Here is an 18231-nt window from a genome sequence, read left to right as displayed (position 1 = left end):
TTTTTCATAATTAGTTATTCCGTGTTTTCTTTGGAATTGATTACACACCTGTGAAGCGGTACAAGCCTGCTAGACTGATTCTCTGACCTTACAATTCCGCAAAGGTTATAAATTGCTCCGTTTCAACTTAAGTGGGGTCAGGGAACCAGAGTACAAGAACATGATTGGTTTTCTTGGTTTTTCCAGCATCTACAAGCCCAAATCGTGAAACAAGTCATTTTAACAATATTTGCTATAACATACTAATCCTCCAAATCCATTATTTCTGAAAATTGCAGCAAAAGCAAATGTTGTACATTTCCTTTAATGGCATCAACATGAACTTGGTGCCGGAGCCTGGGGGGCGTAGGGCCTCAGGAACACTGGTGTCTAGGGTCTACGAAACACTTAATCCGGGCCTGTGTCTTTGCACAGACGTAATAAAATTACGTTGCGAATTATCAAAAGAATGCTTCGTTGCTAGACTGTAGGAATCATTAATTTTCTGCAAATATGCTCATTTTCTAAAAAAAAATGCATTTTGTGGCTTTTTTGGTTTTTGCAGGGGATAATAAAAGTTTGCTCTATTATTTTTTGGTTCCATTTTAATATTTTATAAAATTAGGCAGCTGCTGAACGGCGGCGCGGAGGGGGTTGCAACCGCCCCCTCTAAATGTGATACTGTAGAAGGAGGCTTGTTGGAAATGAGAGGGTGAAATTATTGTCCATTTGTCTTTGATGAAAACAGTTATTCCTTCTCGTTTCTACTCATGAAAATTATTTTTTTTTTTAAGCCAGCCATCCAGTCAAAGTATGTGGCAAGAAAAAAAAGCTGCCTAATATGGGAGAAGTGATCTAATTTATGTTTGGTTCACATTATGACTACTCAAATACAGACACAGTGTCGGTAGATTGCAATATGGAGTTTGACGGAGCTTCTGAGTCCCTGGAGTTTATGTAACATATGTTTATCATCTAAAAATACATGTTATTATGGCTTTCTTGTTTTTGCAGGGCATAATAAAATGTTTGCTCTGAGCCAACAAAAGAATGGTTTGTAGCTACATTGTACGAACTGTTGAAACTTCTGCGTTTAGCTATGAGAGAAAAACTGGTGAGGTACCGTTGCAATCAGTTATGACGAAAAAAAAGAGAAGTGTATGGACTAAAATAATTCTTGCTATTTCACCCTGGGGTTGTGGTGCGTGTGTCCTTTTTTGGCTTTCAAGCACTCCCCCTTCTCCCCCTCCCCCCCCCCTCGCGACGCCCATGCATTGGCGTGGCCTGGATTTTTTGTAGCAGGGGCAAAGCAAATTGTTACCCAAAAATCCTTGTACTCTCTCTAGCATATTCTCCATTGTTCATTTTGTTTTTGGGTGGGCGGGGGACATTTGCCCACCTCATTCCCACTGACACGTCATGACTAACCGTTCAAAACGAAAGAACGCTAATAGGAACCTATGATATGTCTACCATGTCAACTGGCTGTAGTCCTCCAGGTCGTTACGAGGTCAATGATGCGTGGTTTGACCTTCGTTTCTGTCCTGACCCATGCAGGTCATACCAACAAATGGAATGACCTAACCAAACACAAGTGTATATTAATAAGTCTGTGATGCCAACTGGCTTTCCTCAGATCATTTCTGAGGTCAAATATGCGTGACCTTCTTGTTAGTCTTGACCCCAGCAGGTCATTGCAACCATTACTGGAATGACGTCACCAAGCAGAAGCCTAGGTGTCTAACATGCTGAACGATTGTAGCCCTCCTGGGTCATGATGAGGTCAATAATGGCCAACATGAAATGACCTTCCTTGGTGTGCTGACCCCAGCAGGTCATTATAACCTAACTTGACTGACCTTATTCAAGAACCATATGTAGGAGCCTAGGAGCTTTTGCCATGTCTACCAATCAGATTGGCTGTGATCCTCCTGGGTCGTTATGAGGTCAATAATGGCCTGCATGATATGACCTTCCTTGGTGTGCTGACCCCAGCAGGTCATTATAACCTAACTAGGATGACCTCATTCAAGAACCATATGTTGGAGCCTAGGAGCTTTTGCCATGTCTACCAATCAGATTGGCTGTGATCCTCCTGGGTCGTTATGAGGTCAATAATGGCCTGCATGATATGACCTTCCTTGGTGTGCTGACCCCAGCAGGTCATTATAACCTAACTTGACTGACCTTATTCAAGACCATTTGTAGCAGCCTAGAAACTCATGTCTACCAATCTGACTGGCTGTGATCCTCCTGGGTCGTTATGAGGTCAATAATGGCCTGCATGATACGACCTTCCTTAGTGTCTTGACCCCAGCAGGTCATTCCAGGCTGGTTGATTTTCTGCTTGAGAAGCTTGTCAAGTTCAGACCGGAGATCCTAGCAATATGGAGAGTAGAAACATCTATATCAATCGCTATTTTGTATAAGGGTTACACAAATGTAACAACTTTCATTAATGTTCATGTTTTTTCTTTTAGACCGGGTAGTCTTTGGGAAATGAAGTCACATTTCCCAGCTAATTTCCTGCCAAACAAAAATTAGCTGTGAACCAGTTACAAGCAACACACAAGAGATACAATTTTTGGCCGGTAACCCATTGTTGTTAACACAAGCAAATCGTTTTCTGTGATTAAAAAAAAAAGTGTGCTGATAAGCTTCATGAAAGATCCCATGAGTTTTTGTCAAACACCTAATACCATTTTTCAAAATTAATCAGAGTTAGTGAACATACACGGCCAGATCACCGAGGACATACCTTGACTAGATGTGCGATTCGGGCCGGCGCCGAGAATTTGATGTGGTCGTCGACGGTGATTGCCTCCACGCCGTCTTCACTGGTGACGCCAATCTTGCCTCCAAAGAACAGCAGAGGGTAGGGTTCAACGGCGGTGGTGTCGTGCAGAAACACCTGGGTGGGGGACGGACGCAAATGAGTCCATCACATGTCAACGAGGGATTTGAACAATGAAAAGGAATTGGCTCCATCACAGTTCACTGGAATAGCTTGTGACTGACTTGAGACAGAAAGAGCTGTGATTGACTTGAAAGATTTTTTCCGCCAAGGAGATGTGAGACTACAGAAATAACATCGGTTCAGGGTAAAGCCCAATAAATTGGGAGGACTTGTGATGGCATGACTATAATTCTGTTGAATCGGATGACCACTTGGTCAACATTATATCTCAACTTCAGGCACATTTCTGTGAGTAGGAATGACAAGTCACAGCTAGACAAGCTTAGAGAAACTGGGCTCAGACAAATTTGGTCCAAGTCATCTGAGTTAAACTTCACATCAGGGTCAAGGTCAGGCTTAAAGGGCCCATGCAATGTTATTTTTTTAATGCAATCCTTGAAAATGCATCTTTGTGTCCCATTTAACTTTCTTTTCGATTTGTTTTGCACAATTTTCAAGGCCATCGTGGCTTAGAGCAGCGGAGCTGCGAATGCACTAAGCGACTGGACCAAAGATTAAGTCAGCACGCATGAGTGGTGAAGCCACGAGGCCTTTTCGAACTTGATTTTGCGGTTTTGCGGGGTTTTTTGGTTGAATGCTGACTCCGTCGTTTCCGATTGTTTGGAATTTTGCTACCCTTTCGGGGTAGCAAAAATCGAGATTATAAGGATTATAAGATTAAATTCTTGACAAGTTGGAAAGGCCCTCGTGGCTTCGCCACTCGCGTGTGTGGTCTCCTGCTCCAGTTGCTTCGCGGCTTCGCCGCTTTGTCTAATGCTGGCAAGTTAAGCCATGATGGCCTTGGCGAAAGGCTACAGTCAGCCAGATTGGTACACAGAGACACTTGGCTGGCCCTCTGAAACTAGTCCAAATGCTCAACTCACGTCTGAAGATTTCATCTTGAGGTGATACAGGATCCAGTTGGAGGGGAAGTGACTCTGGTCACAGTTGACGGACTTGGGATGGATCTTGACCCTGCCGTCCTGCGGAGTGACAATCTTCGCGGGCCTGCACGGGACGAAAATTAAACTTTCCTTCATTTCAATTTTAATAACAAATTTTACGACTTATTGATTTGAACATTATTTATTTTAAAGGAATCATTCCTGTTAATTAACCCTCATCCCCTAAGGTGTGTGGAAAATGGAACAAAAATTGAAGGAGTCCAGACTGTTAGGGTCAAAGTTATGGGACCTTGGAAGACCAACGTACACAAATATTGACTGAACACAGCTAAACACAAGGACATATCACCAACATTGATTCACTTATTAACTCAGATCCGTGGCCTACTCTCCCGCAATTTGGCATCTCTGTTCTACTTGCTTCTTTCTTTCATTTATTACCTAGATTGGCACTTGGCCTTGTGGTTGGTGATTTCTTAAAGAAAATAAAATCTCACCTGTATTTTCCCTCTCGTCTGTTGAACGAGTTTTGCCTCACCTGGGCCACGTTGGGATATAGACCTGAGCACAGTATCGCCTTGATTAGTTGCCGGTTGCCTGAATTGGACACATATATAGATGCAGGTCAAAAATTAAAAAGAAGAGGCAAAACAAATCTAACAAATTGTTTAAAAGCTCACATCATTTTTAAAAACATAAATGGCATCAAAGTATGTTAATCTGTCTCATGTGAAGTCATTTGAAAAATGTTGTATTAACTGCATAAAAATAGAGAAGAAAACAAAAAATCGATTTCTAAACAAGATGCTAAACAAACCACATTATGTAACAGCCCACACTATTGTTAAAAACAGAAATGGCATCAAAATATGTCAATCTTTCTCACGTGTAGTCATTTGGAAGGAAACATTTGTAGAAACTGTAATTTGTAGAAACTGCAAAAATAAAAACAAAAAGTTAAAAAACAGGAAAAAAGTGGCAAACAGTTCTACCTGAGTTTCTGTTAGCTGACCTCTGTTTAGAAGACTTCCCCTCTACGAAGCCTATGGATGCCAGATGCTCACAGAACTGGGTCTTCATGTTGTCTAACATCTGGATTACAGAAAAAGACAATTCGGAAAACTAAAGGACGAGGTTTCTAGTTTTAAATTTTACTTTAATTTATAGAACCATTCCCTGCCATAAAATTTCAAGCATATACCACTGATATACTACTGAAGTGGAGTGCCGTGGCCTCGTGGTCTGGAGCACGGAGCTCATAGTCTTTGGGTAATTCTGCAGGTTGTGGATTCGAGTCCAGCCTGGGTTTATGGCGCATGTGCCCTTGGGCAAGGCACTTTGTCACTCATTGCTTCTCTCCACCCAGGAGTAAATGGGTACCTGTGAGGGCAGAGATGGTTTGTGATTGATTTTAGCACCTTTGCGCATAAATGGCAGCATCGAGCTGCATACTCCCAGGGAGCTGAGATTATCTTTTGAATTTTTCATTGGCCAATGATCAGGGATAATAATAGTGTAAAGCGCTTTGATCTTAGAAGTATCCATTATTATTATTAGTATCAAATGCCCCTACCTTGAGAGTAGTGACAGACATGAAGTTTCTCCAGCAGTAGTCACTCTCAGCTCCGCGTCCGTGATCTCTGGCGTCCTCCCAGCCTGCCACAGCGTTGACCAGCATCAGGTGGTCGCTGTAGGTGTCCTCTGCGATGAGCTTCCGCTGGGCGTCGGCCATCTTCTCCTTCCCCTGTGACAACTCTACTTGTTCATCTACTTGACATCTACATCCTCCTAAACTTGAACCATATGTTCCCCAACTGCTAACCCGTTACTCCCTGTATCGCCCCAAACCACCCTGCCTATTACTCACTGTACAATCCCAAACCGCCCCCTACCTGTTACTGAATGATATTATTCATCAGGGTATAAATACAATACAATACGAAACAACACAATGCAGTGCAGGTTATAATGGGTTAAATTTCTCATTTCTCATTTACGTTTACCAAACATTGGCTTCACTTTCAGCTCTGGCTTCAAATGTGGCTTCACTACCTTATGGAAGCCTATATTTTCAAACCCAATAAATATATTCTGAATAAGAACCTCATATTATTGGATTTTATGTTCATGGTGCAGAGTTTGGGCTGGTATTGAGCCAGAGTCAACCAGTTCTGGGTCTGGAATGTCTAAAAGCCAAAGTCAGAGAGAAAACCCAAGTTTGGAAAACTCCCTGTATCTCACCAATGGGATGACGAAGGGATCTTTGAAGCTGAGGCTGGCGGCAACGGTCAGGATGGGATCCAGACAGCAGAACATGGCACCAAAGAGAATCATGCGGCCGATGGTAGGGGAGACGGGGAGCCGGGCAAGGTGGTAACCGAGCGGGGTCAGTTTCTCACGGTCGTCCAGGGCATTCTGAGGGGAAAAATGACAAAATTCAGACTATTAAGAAGTACATGAAGTTGTATATCTACAAATTGTATGAGTCTACCACAGCCATGAATTGGAGCAAAATAGTAACCCAAATTTCTCTTGTTGCTAAGCAAACAGCGCCCTCTTTTTGTTTATGAATGAAGCCAATGATGGTTAATTTGAATGTTCCACATTATGCACACTGCCATTCATGTTAAATTTAGGAAATGGAAATCAAATTTCAGGAAATTAGAAACGTAATCGAGGAATCAAAAGCCATTAAAGTTCAATCAAAAGTTATATCCAGTCTCAAGACAAAAGGACAAAGAATTCAAATGACATATGGCAAAGGAATTCCTTTGTCACTGTAAATACCCATCTAAACGTGTTTTTACTGGCGACTGATGACTCAATTACAACACTTGAGAAATCTTTCTAAACTAAAAAGGTCCACAGTGATAATGAAACTGACCATCTGCACGAGGCTTTCCAATGCTAGATCTACGGCTCTAGGGTCAGGCTGCTGTAAGGCCTTCTGGATGAAGTCATGGACACGACCCAGCTTCAGCGACTGTATAGAAAGAATAGAAAGTGTCATCATTAGCTTTCCAATGCTAGATCTACCGCTCTAGGGTCAGGCTGCTGTAAGGCCTTCTGGATGAAGTCATGAACACGACCCAGCTTCAGCGACTGTAGAGAAAGAATAGAAAGTGTCATCATTACGCCCTTTTCAGCCAACTCACCATTCCAATCGCACATGCATGAGATTTGCTTGACGAGGTTTCGAGAGACAAACAAAGCAGATGAATGCACGCAAGTCTATTGGTGGCATGGTAACCGAATCCACATTTTGCAATTTTTCATCTAGTAAAGAAAGAAGATGGAAACTTTTGATCGCACAAAAGTTGGAGCGTATAAAACATCTTAAAGCATGGTGCCGTTAAAAACAATCAAAATTTTGCATCTACTTCAAAACAAGAACTTTTCTTTGATTTCGTTTGTACCCGCTATGATTTCTCGAAACTAAATCGTTGAATCTGATGTGCGCACGTGCAGTTGAAATAGCGAAAAGGTTTATTCCATGGGCATTGCAGATATTAAACTGCAACATTTGATGAGATTCATAATACACTAGGCTACCAAGAATTTGCCGTAAAGAGGACTCTTGACACTTGAATTCAACTTGGCCGTTGAATTTATTAATTTGTGTTTTATTCAGCATCATCATCTCTAAGCAGTATATCATCATCATCACGGATTGCAGCTCTTCCATTTAGAGAATCGTCAATTTGTTTTCATACCAGTGGTGCACCCAAGGGGGGGCTCGGGGGGCTTGAACCCCCCCCCCCCCCCCCAAAAAAGATGTTGTAATTGTTTTTTCTTTTTTTTGTAATTTTTTTTGTAGTCCCACGTTTTGACCTTGGTGATATGTATTTGGCCTATTTTCGAGTAGTATAATAGGGCTGTAAGTGGCACCGTCAAGGTAAAAAAAGCCCCCCCCCCCCCAAAAAAAACGATTTTGTTTCCGCGGTGAAACATTTTTGGCAATTTGCAAAAATAAATTTGTGAGCCCCCTCCCCCCCGCCAGCCAAATCCTGGGTGCGCCACTGTTTCATACCTACCTTAATTTGCAAGCAGAGTTCATCCAGTGGTGTTCGTAGCATCTCTGGTAACTGATAGTCAGTCAGCATGCTGGCCTTGAGCTGGTTGTACAGATGATAGCATTCACCAGGCTGTACTCTAAAAATTACAATCAGATTTAAAACATTCTGATTTATTTAGACTTCTACTAAGGCGAAGTAAAAAAACAAACAAGTTTCTCGTCCCCGCCCGCTTCCTTTTTGGAGGCCGCCTGGATTTTTTTATTATTTTTTATTTTTGAAAAAATGTAGTAGAAAAACACTGAAAAAGTCTACAAATTCATCGGAATATAAATACCAATACCAATACAACTCTAAATGACACTGACACTGTAAATATGTTCAGTTCTCTTGTCCAACTTGTCTTTCATCTTTAAAAGTGTCTTTAAACAGTGGAACACCAACGGTTGCAGGAAATTTGAAAAGGCGGTCATCTTGAAAAAAATTAAAAATAAAAAGCCCCGCTTCCTCCCTTTTTTCAAAAACCCTGGACAAGAAACTATTTTTTTTTTACTCAGCCTAAAAAGGCAAACTACTAACAGCAAGCTTCGATATCAACCCATTCAAGTAAAAGGAGTAATATTCAACTGGCTATGCAAATAAGTGGGTGGGGCAGCAAACCAAATTTGAATAATTTTACATAACCTCCTCTCTAGCAGTTTGCTGCAATGCTGATCCAAGTCATTGTTATTCCTCATTTTATTAACATTTATGCTAATAGGTGGCGCTACAGCCTTAATATGAAACCATTTGCATACTTGCCAGCCCTCCTACTCTGGAATGCTGACCAATGCAATTACTCTCTCTATTGACAAATGTTATGCTAATTAGTAGGCGGAGCTTAAGGCTCAATTTGAATACATTTGCGTAATTGCCAGCCCTCCTACTGACCAATGCAATTACTCTCTATTAACAAATGCTATGCTAATTAGAAGGCGGAGCTTCAGGCTCAATTAGAATACATTTGCATACCTGCCGGCCCTCCTACTGACCGATGCAATTACTCTCTATTAACAAATGCTATGCTAATTAGTAGGCGGAGCTTCAGGCTCAATTAGAATACATTTGCATACCTGCCGGCCCTCCCTCTCCTCTGGCGGGCGGCTGCTACGCTGACCCACTCTGGTTTCAAGGTGCTGAGGTTGTTGGCCACGTCAAAGTTGCGCTCCTTGACGCGGCCCAGGTTGACGACGTACACCACATCATCGATGGTGATGCTCGTCTCGGCGATGTTGGTTGCTATGATGATCTTACGGACACCAGGTGGCGGCCGCTCAAACACCTGTGTAAGTATGTCAAAGGTTGCTTAAACAGCATATGTGATGCTATCAAGCTAAATAAGTCGTTTGTCAGGAATTTTTATGTGGAGATACAGGCCAAAATAGGGCCACTTCATCACATCACTTCATCACATCTCTTGGTGTTCCGACTTCTATAATTTTTGAACTAAAGATGGTATCAGCATGCGGTTTTCACAGCAGTAATGCTGAGATTGTGCTCTTTTCAAATCTGTAAAAAAAATAAAAATTGACCAAGGTCGACAAACAACTCGTGTAGCTTGATCGCATCACATGTACATATCAAGAGAAAAAGTTTTAATCTAATACATTTTTATCAGTTTACTTAATCCATATAAGCTATTAGAATTAATTGTCAACATCAGTATCAGTGTTAATATTTTTTGAATTTCTATCCCAATTTTGTGGCCTCTGCCTCAGCTTTCATTTACATAAAATAAATATTCATTTTCTTTGGACTATAGTCGGTAGTTCCATGCACACATTTGCAACAATTACCCAGAGTATAGACCATTATCATGTTGCGGCCATTTTTGGAAGTTTTCCCATTCAAATCAACGTAACCAAAGCGAGGCTGGAAGGAAAAAATAGTCTGGTTCCTTTTTGCACAAAAACATTATCCTTCAGTATTGTTATTGGATACAGGGAACATGAGTAAAATGGTAGCAACATGATATAGGAGTATAATGTCAATTCTATGGCCATACATCACACAAACATTCCATTAAATTGATTCACAACGGCAATTCACAGGAAGTCTTTTCATGCATCTGGTTCAAACAAATGTAACTAATTCATTGGCATTACACGGTAATCCTATACAACTGCACTGCCCAGTGAGATAGGTGCAAAGAAGACACTAGCCCTCTGGGATCAGCACAATCCCAATGTACCTGTCTTTGGTTGACGGTGGGCATCATGGAGTGCAAGGGAATGATGCGGAAATTGGCGTTTCGGAACATCTGCTGCTGGGTCAGGAGGTCATTCAGCTTGGAGATCTGCTCCCAGCCTGGGAGGAAGACCAGAATAGCGCCCTCCTGTGGTAGCAACCAAAAAAGTCATGTACGTGACTCACTCTATCAAAATGAGGAATAAGTCACAGAGGCCATTTCTGAGTTGATGGTCTGAGCAATAGAACACACCTATTGCTCAGAAAGAACGCACAAGCAACATTTTGTTCCGCCACTTTCAGCTTTTGATCTTCCAATGGCTTCAAGAAGGTACAAAATCCCTAGGGAAGCTATTTTCCAAGAAGCAATTTCGTCCAATTTTTAACACAGTTTTTTACCCTTTCTCCTTCAGGGCCAGTTTCATGCCCTGTAAAATAAGTCACTTTCATTGTAGCATTGGGGGAGTGTGGCCTAGTGGTTAGGGTTCGTGACTTAAGATCAGAGGGTCAGGGGTTCAAATCCAGCTGCTGGCCACATTGTTGTGTCTTTGGGCAAGCCACTTCACCCCAACTTGCCTCTCTCCAGTCAGGAGTACAAATGAATACCGGCATTAGCTGGAGAGTAACCTGCGATGGACTGACATATTGTTTTCGTGGTTATTTTTAAATTTCGCTTTTGAGAGAAATTAAAATTGTATTGAAATGACTGACCGCTTTGTTGAGGCAGATGTGACGTATGATGGTAGACACCATGTCAATGTCCATCTTTTCATGGTCCATATTCTGCAGATAGTACACCACCTCTTCAGGATATCTACAACAATTCAAGCAATGTAAGTTGACAATAGGTTGAAAAGAATTTGCATTCAGGGAAAAACAAGATTAATATAGCGCTAAAGTGTCCATTAGTGACATGCTTTGTAATTCTTTATAAAGCTTAGGGCCGAGTTATTCCCGAAGTACGTAGCTTACGTTGTGCTGATTTCCTTGATGTATCCGTTGAACTTTTCCTTGAATTCCTGTTCTTTCTTTAGCTCGTCCTCACGGTAGCGCTTCCCGCGTCGGAACTTCATCCAAATCGGCTCGCGTTTCTCTCTCTGCTCAGGCGGTTTGTATCTGGTATTGGAAAAAAACACACTTTAAATCAGTGAGAAATACTTTCATTGTGTACGTATGGTAGCTGTTTATTAAAATCAGCTTTCAATATTTGAGCAAGTGCGATCAGGGATTACTGGTCGACTAGTGGTTGATTAGTAACATAACTTATGCCAACGCAAAAATGTCTCCAGTCAAAACTTCGTGGTCCTGGCTCCCTGCTGTGCATTATGGTGCACTCGACTGCTGATAACCAGGGATGCGACCAACCGCATTAAACTGGTCACCAATAGTAGACTAGACTAGTCCAATCATCGTTGACTAACCAGAATTTGATCAGAGTTAGTCAAACAATGGTTAACTACAGTTCCTGATCGAACTTATTCTTTGATGTTGAGGTTGTTGAAACAATTAAGGTAACACAAAAGGTAACAGATCTGAATCCTAGCTTTCATTTGGCTTAAAACACTTAGTAGCAATGTTCACCCAAATGGGGCCTGGGCTTTCATAGATTTTACTAGAGTGGTCACTTTTAATAATGTTACTTACTTGGTCATTTGAAGCACATCTTCCAACCAGTACTCCAGGACAGGGAATGTGAAACCGGGTATGTTGGTCATCGGGCAACTGCCGAAGTATTCCGAGAACAGTTCAGCGTTGAGGGTCGCACTCATCAGGATTACCTTGAGCTTTGGTCTGGGGGGGGGGAGAAAAACATTTCCAATAACGGCCAAGTCTGACTAGGTAAGTTGTTCATGTATTTATTTATTTAAATTCTTTCTGGTAATGAAACTAAGGATTCTTCAAAAGCACCCTTGGCAGTGTAGCTCGCAAGCCTGAAAAATAACCTTTAGAGAGAAGACAATGAGAAGAAATTACAGTTTTAGAGGTGGAAGGAAAACCCCAGAAAAATATTCTTGGGAAAACCCACAGAATCAGGTAGCGACTGAAAACCCAATATTAAATCCACATGTTGAACGAGGCGGGATTCGAACCTGGGTCACAGTGGTGGAAGGCAATGAAAGAACTGCTACGCCATGACTCACTGACAACAAAGAAAGAAGATAATTGTTTTCCACCATTTTTGGACTTCAAAATCGTTCCGATTACTTTCTTTGCCATTTTTTTTTACCTTTTCGGTAAGACATCTTTGAGAATGACCAGCAGAAAATCAGAAATGATGTCTCTCTCGTGAACTTCATCCAGAACAACATGGCTCACGCTTTGCAGAAGCCTGTCAAAATAATACAATTTTTACAATTATAGTTTTGTAAGCTAAAAAAGACTAGAGATGAAATTTTCATTGTGACTAAATGAAGCCAGGTACCAGACTTTAATGACCTTTGACCTAGGTAAACTCACTGGTCTGTTTCCAGCCACTTCAGCAAGATGCCGTTGGTGCAGTACATGATGCAACCCTGTTGCCGTGGTAGCCTGGCCTCCAGTCTAATCTGGTACCCTGTGCTGTTGCCGTTACCGCACGGCTCTGCTCTCTCACACGCTACTCGCTCGGCCACCTTACAACCAAAAATAAGGCACGATCATTTCAAATGTCACAATTGGAAAATGGCCCAGGTTAGCAAATCTTCTTAAAATGGTGTTGTTTTATGACTTGATAGACTCACAGATATTGCAGAGATTCTCCGGGGCTGAGTACAGACAACCCTGCATGTGGACCCCTGACCTCGCTCCACGTGATGATCCAGGATGAACTGGGGGACCTGGGTGGTCTTACCGCACCCCGTCTCCCCGCTGATGACCACGACTTGGTTCTCGTTGATCAAACGCAGAAGCTCCTGTCAAAGAAACAATAGCACAGTCAGATTAAACACTAACCCTATGTGGAGTGCTGTGGCCTCGTGATTTGAGCATTGAATTCAAAATATGTGGGGTAGCTCTGCAGGTTGTGGGTTCAAGTCCAGCCTAAGAGGTTGCCGTGTGTGCCCTTGGGCAAGGCACTTTGTCACTAATTGCTTCTCCCCACGTGGCACCAATGAACGATGCGTCTGTTGAATCCTGTTGCAGTTGGCAACCACAGACTCCAAGCCAGTATGACCTTGGCATTTTTGACCTGTTGGAATTTGTTACACTGGGCAGGCATAGTTGTGACGATCCACATAATACGTCAGGATTGCCTGCAGTGGCGGATCCAGGGAGGTGCAGAGGGGGGTCGACTGAAATGTTCTCAACTAAGGCCATATTTCAATTGAGAGAGCCTTCCCCCCCCCCCCCCCGAACACCCTTCGCCCCCTACCCTCCCCCCCCCCCCCCAAAGGAGTAACCTCTCTGGATCCACCCTTGGTCTCAGCTATAGTTGAGACTGAACGCCGCGCCCACTTCAGAATCTAAGCTCGCAGGCCACAATTGACCACTGTACCGAGATAGTCCAACAGGGCGTTGTGTAGACTATATGAGTAGAAACAGAAGCAGAAGAGACCAAGACCTATAGTTGGGACACAGCTATATTTGGGTCGTAACTATTGCACATGATGACTTACGTGTCTCATGTTGTAGGATGGTAGCTTCTTGCGGAATTCCTGCATGTCTTTGTATTGGCGGTTGTCAGCCTGCTTAGCCTCCAGCTCAAGCCGTAATCTCTTGTCCAGCTCTGGGTCTTGTGTCAGCGGGTGCTGATAGAAGGAATGGTACTGCTCGTCTCGCGGATTTCTCCCTGAGGAAGATATGATGCAAGACTAGTAAAGCTGGTCACAGAATGCACACAATTCTGTTCAATTGATTCAGAATGGCTATTTGCGGAAAGTCTTTTCATGCATCTGGTTAACACAATGGGTGGGTTCCACATCCTATGGTGAGGTTTGCATAAATCCATGTAGTGATGTTATGCCCCAACTGCAGTTCGGACAATCCCGATTACATTTGGGGAAGTCCCAACTGTAGCTGGGACAATGTATTAGTTGAAGCATAACTGTGTTGTGGGGCACACATTCATTGCATCCAATTCATCACATTAAGCAATACCATACCAAAGCATCTTAAACAGCAATTGAGCCCCAACATTCTTGCAAACACATACTTGGCTTGACTTCATTGCTTTCTTGTTGTTCTTCCTCGGATCTCTGTTTCTGCACGTCATCCAGCAACGTGCGGATGTGCTTCTCATGCTCTGGTTCCATGCCAACAACAGGTCTCTATGAAATGGGAAGCAAAAACCACTTAAATTAAGGTGTAACAGGTGGAAGTCGGATTGTGTTCAGTGACTATGTAGAACAACGCGATGTCATAAAAAAACAGAGTTATAGTTAAGACTCTTGTTAAACTTCAAAACACAAGTCAATCGCAGAGCAAATCACAAGTCAATCATAAGTAAGGTCATAAGTGGCATGGGGTCGACACTGATAAAGGACGTCTTTATCAAATGTCGTTTTGAATAGCTTGTGATACAAGTTGAGACTTGGGGACTTGTGAGATTTTGGAGGACATAATGTCACAAGTGCAAACATCTGCTGACAAAAAATAAATAAATATAGCAATGGCTCCAACTACATGTATAGTTGAGACACCCCTAACTACTCATGTATAGTTGGGGCAGTACCAACTACAATTGGGTCGGTGCTATAGTTTTGGTATAACATCGCCATTATAATATTCCTTACATTTCTGATTTCTGCAGCAGCTTTCTTCGCCCTCCCACGCGCCGCGTACCACATCCCGATATCACGTCCCCTCAGCCCCTCTGGGGGCCCTCCCCTCCGGCCTCCTCTGCCATGTCCCCGCCCTCTCCCTCCTTGTTCTCCATAGGTTCTACTTGGCCCGGCTTCCTCGCTTTCTTCTCCTGCATTCCATCTGGCACCGTGGGCTCGGCCTCGGTGGTTGTTGAAGTAGCGGCCCTTGGACCTGCTCATTGGATCAAGTGTCAGCCTGGTGACAACAAATTTTGATTAGAGTTCATAACAAAATTAGTGTCAACCCAGCACCAAATTCAGCTGGCATAGTGAAAAAGTAAATAGAAATTAGGTTTAGTTTTATAGATACATGATATATGACATGGGTACTGCATTGGTGCTAAATTGTTTCGAAGGTTATGAATGATGCTGTATATTTTGCCTGTGAATTAAGTGGAAATAAATAAAATGAATGAATGTTTTTCGTACAATATTTTTTCGTCATGTTCATGGATTAATGTGAAATAAGATGTCCCAAACGTTGGTTGGTTGATAAGTTTGGTTTAACTATGGGGCATGGCAAGGAAAACAGAAACCTAAGTTGTCAACAATCACTCAACAAAGATCACTGCAAACCAAGGTAGCCATTGCCCCAGCCATGGCAGCGACTGAGCGCTTGAGCCTTGAGGATTAATTTTGTTTTCTACAGACATGACAGATCCATCTAGATCAGTTATCAGCGATTTCAATAAATTACAGAAACAACGATAGATTAGCGTTATCACAACCGATGAATAAATCAGATGAATAAATCAAAACTCACTTATTACGAATAGGAGCAAATAATTTCTGTCCTTTTCGCAAACCGCTGAAGGGGCGCAAAAAGACCAAAACTAAACATGTGTGAAATGTGTTATTTTTAAATAGCGCCCTCAATTGGCAGATTTTGGCACACTTCGAGACTGTGGAGAGATGGCGGAGTCATAACACTTTGCTGGTAAATTAGAGGAATTTCGCTACTTATTGCCTTAAATTAACAGAAAAATACTTCATTTAATGCATTTTAAGATATCATTTTCCACAATAGTTTTATTTATGATGACGTATGTTGAGCGTTATATCACTTAATTCCACTATTAAATTGTGCTGTTCCTTTAATTTCCCACGTACGGCATACATCATCATGCATACGTAACTAACTCAACACTTTACTGCACATGATGTATGCAATGATTGTGTCGTCCGCAGGCCAAAAATGAAAAGCTCATAGAAAACTCTGAATATTCTTATTTTTAAGAATAAACTTCATCAAATAAGAAAGTGAAGAATGTAGTATCCTGACGCCACTTCTTTGGTTGTGTACAAAGTCTATGGAGAGTTGAGTCCATTTTCAAATTATTTCTAAACTCATTCGATTTAGAAATTCTCAGTCCCAGATTCATTGTTTTTTCAACATTTTTGCAATGACTGACCTTCATTGAGATAATATTTTATGAAAAAAGGAGTTAAGATGCAAAATTCTTTCCGTGAAGGAAATATTGTCTTGTTTAATATAATATTATGATCAACTGGTTTTTTTTTAAACAATGCCCTTTTTTTCTTACAGAAACAGCTAGACCAGGCTACATGAACTGCTTACACAATATTTTTGGTTTCATTATCATCAACAGAAAGCTTCATCTGTGACTGTCAGTTTATACAAACATCTTTGAAGGCACATAATCACTTGGAGTGCGACAGCAGGACTCACAAGAAATCATGGATTCCTTCTTGCTGGCTGCTGGGGTTCTCTACTTCTTAGCCATGGCCCTATGTGGCATGAGCCTAGCCCTACCCCTGTGGGTGGTCTCCAACGTCCAACGCTCAGACCTTAGCCTCGGCCTGCTGCTACACTGCCAACAGATCTACGGCCGTGACTGGGATTGTCGCTACGCCGACGGACCCCTAGAATGGATCCTCGCCGCCATTTTGATCATCCTCGGCATCGTTGCGCTGGCCGTCGGAACCCTCATGATCGTCTTCTCGGACAAGCGGCCCCGGCTCCGGCGCTACCCCAAGTACATGGGGCTGACAGCGTGGACCCTCTTCTGCTTGGCTATCATGATGTTCCCCGCGGGGTTCGATCTGCCGCTGATTGGGGGAAATCCTTACCTTTTGCCCAACAGCGTCAAGACTGGCATCTCCTATGGGCTGTTCTTCACAGGGATCATCTGCACATTCTTCGGTTCGGCCTTGGCACTTGGCAAGATGTATTACGATATCATTGTGCTAAGATGAACGTCTTGCTTTGGATTTCTCCCCGAAGCATCGCCCATTTGTGACCTAGGCCCAATTTCATGTTATTGCTAAATACAGTAATGTTAAGTGCGGACAATGTTATCTGAACAAAACACTGCATTTTCCCATGAGATGCATACAGCTTTATGACTGGTCCTTACCTAATTTTCGCTTGGCCAATTAAAATTCTCAGCAAATTATTCTGCTATATAAATGGGATTTTATGGAATCGGGCTCAATTTCATGGCGCTGCTTAGCACACGACTTTCTGCTAACTCGGCCTCCATCTATTTTATTGAGACCGTATAAAAAAGCAGTTAGTACTGCAAAAGGCATGCTTACCTTAAAGGAAAAATGTGCTTAAATCAGTGGTGAAAGGTATTTCTATGCACACAACCGTTATAGCACATCCGAGCCATAAAAATAGTGCTTAAGGTTAGCACAATTTTCTGCTAACTGTAAAGCAAATGCTGCTTACTATAGCAGAAATATTGTGCTAATGGTTAGCGCATTTCACGGGATAGCATGCATTCATCCAGTAACTTAGGGTTCTGTGCTTACAGAGTTAATGCAGATTTTTTTTTTTTTTTTCATTTCTGTAAGCAAAGTAAGGATAGAAAAAGGGCTAAGCGCACAAGTTGTGCGCTTAGCCCTTTTTCTAAGTTGTGACAACTTATACTGTTAGCAGAGCCATACAATTTGACCCTATTATTGAGGTTTTCATTACTGTAAAAAAAAAAATTATTGGGTTGTCTAATTTTTCCTATTGTTTTTGGCCCATTCCACTTCATAAGAAACTGGTGTAATTTTTCTGTAAATGTTCCTAAATTTGTTTGAATTATTGTCTTGGAAATCAAGAAATGTCGTACTCGTACATAGTGTTAGTTTCTGTGTGCATTCTATAGTAACCCACCAGCACCCTTGTAAATAGTGTAACATATGCAGAGACATTATATTGTGTTTATCACTATTTTTAAGTATTTAAAATGTCAAACTGATGATGAAAGTGAAATTGTGTCAAAATTTGAATGCATTGTAAATTCATATCCAGTGAGAGTTGTCTGTATCGGTGTCGGAGTCTACTCAAGTAATATGTGAACCTATATTGTACACATAAATTAAGTCTTAGGCAATAGTTTGTATGGTAATGTTTAGAT

The 18231-nt window shown here is 42.0% G+C and overlaps 2 protein-coding genes across 4 annotated transcripts; one reads left to right on the top strand and one right to left on the bottom strand.

Annotated features, from left to right (window-relative positions):
- Window positions 1–813: 813 nt before the first annotated feature.
- On the bottom strand, window positions 814–15677 carry LOC119729264 (ATP-dependent DNA/RNA helicase DHX36-like). Of its 2 annotated transcripts, none has more exons than XM_038201867.1 (22): window positions 15621–15677; window positions 14789–15053; window positions 14209–14323; window positions 13673–13845; window positions 12800–12970; window positions 12537–12691; window positions 12307–12408; window positions 11724–11870; window positions 11052–11195; window positions 10791–10893; window positions 10084–10227; window positions 8966–9174; window positions 7875–7992; window positions 6725–6823; window positions 6082–6255; window positions 5414–5584; window positions 4833–4932; window positions 4338–4437; window positions 3820–3943; window positions 2738–2890; window positions 1952–2358; window positions 814–1787 (listed from the first exon to the last, which is right to left on the bottom strand). In XM_038201867.1, the coding sequence occupies exons 2-21, from the start codon at window positions 15035–15037 to the stop codon at window positions 2206–2208; spliced, it is 2904 nt and encodes a 967-aa protein (XP_038057795.1). In that variant the 5' UTR covers window positions 15038–15053; window positions 15621–15677; the 3' UTR covers window positions 814–1787; window positions 1952–2205. The 2 variants fall into 2 exon arrangements, with proteins under 2 accessions (XP_038057795.1, XP_038057794.1); XM_038201866.1 differs by having other exon boundaries at window positions 814–1824; window positions 1989–2358.
- A 17-nt stretch (window positions 15678–15694) lies between these two features.
- LOC119729262 (modulator of smoothened protein-like) lies at window positions 15695–17688 on the top strand. 2 transcript variants are annotated; one of them, XR_005271209.1, is made up of 2 exons: window positions 15695–15794; window positions 16404–16460. XR_005271209.1 is itself a non-coding variant. In XM_038201865.1 (2 exons), exon 2 carries the CDS (start codon window positions 16556–16558, stop codon window positions 17072–17074), a length of 519 nt encoding a protein of 172 aa, XP_038057793.1. In that variant the 5' UTR covers window positions 15762–15794; window positions 16468–16555; the 3' UTR covers window positions 17075–17688. The 2 variants fall into 2 exon arrangements, 1 of the variants encoding a protein (XP_038057793.1); XM_038201865.1 differs by lacking the exon at window positions 16404–16460 and adding an exon at window positions 16468–17688 and having other exon boundaries at window positions 15762–15794.
- The last annotated feature ends 543 nt before the right edge of the window (window positions 17689–18231 follow it).

This window comes from Patiria miniata, unplaced genomic scaffold (genome assembly GCF_015706575.1).
Source record: "Patiria miniata isolate m_02_andy unplaced genomic scaffold, ASM1570657v1 HiC_scaffold_20, whole genome shotgun sequence".
In the NCBI taxonomy this organism is placed as follows: Eukaryota; Metazoa; Echinodermata; class Asteroidea; order Valvatida; family Asterinidae; genus Patiria; species Patiria miniata.
The sequence above is the reverse complement of the archived record's forward strand: the minus strand, read 5'-3'. Positions and strand labels throughout refer to the sequence as shown.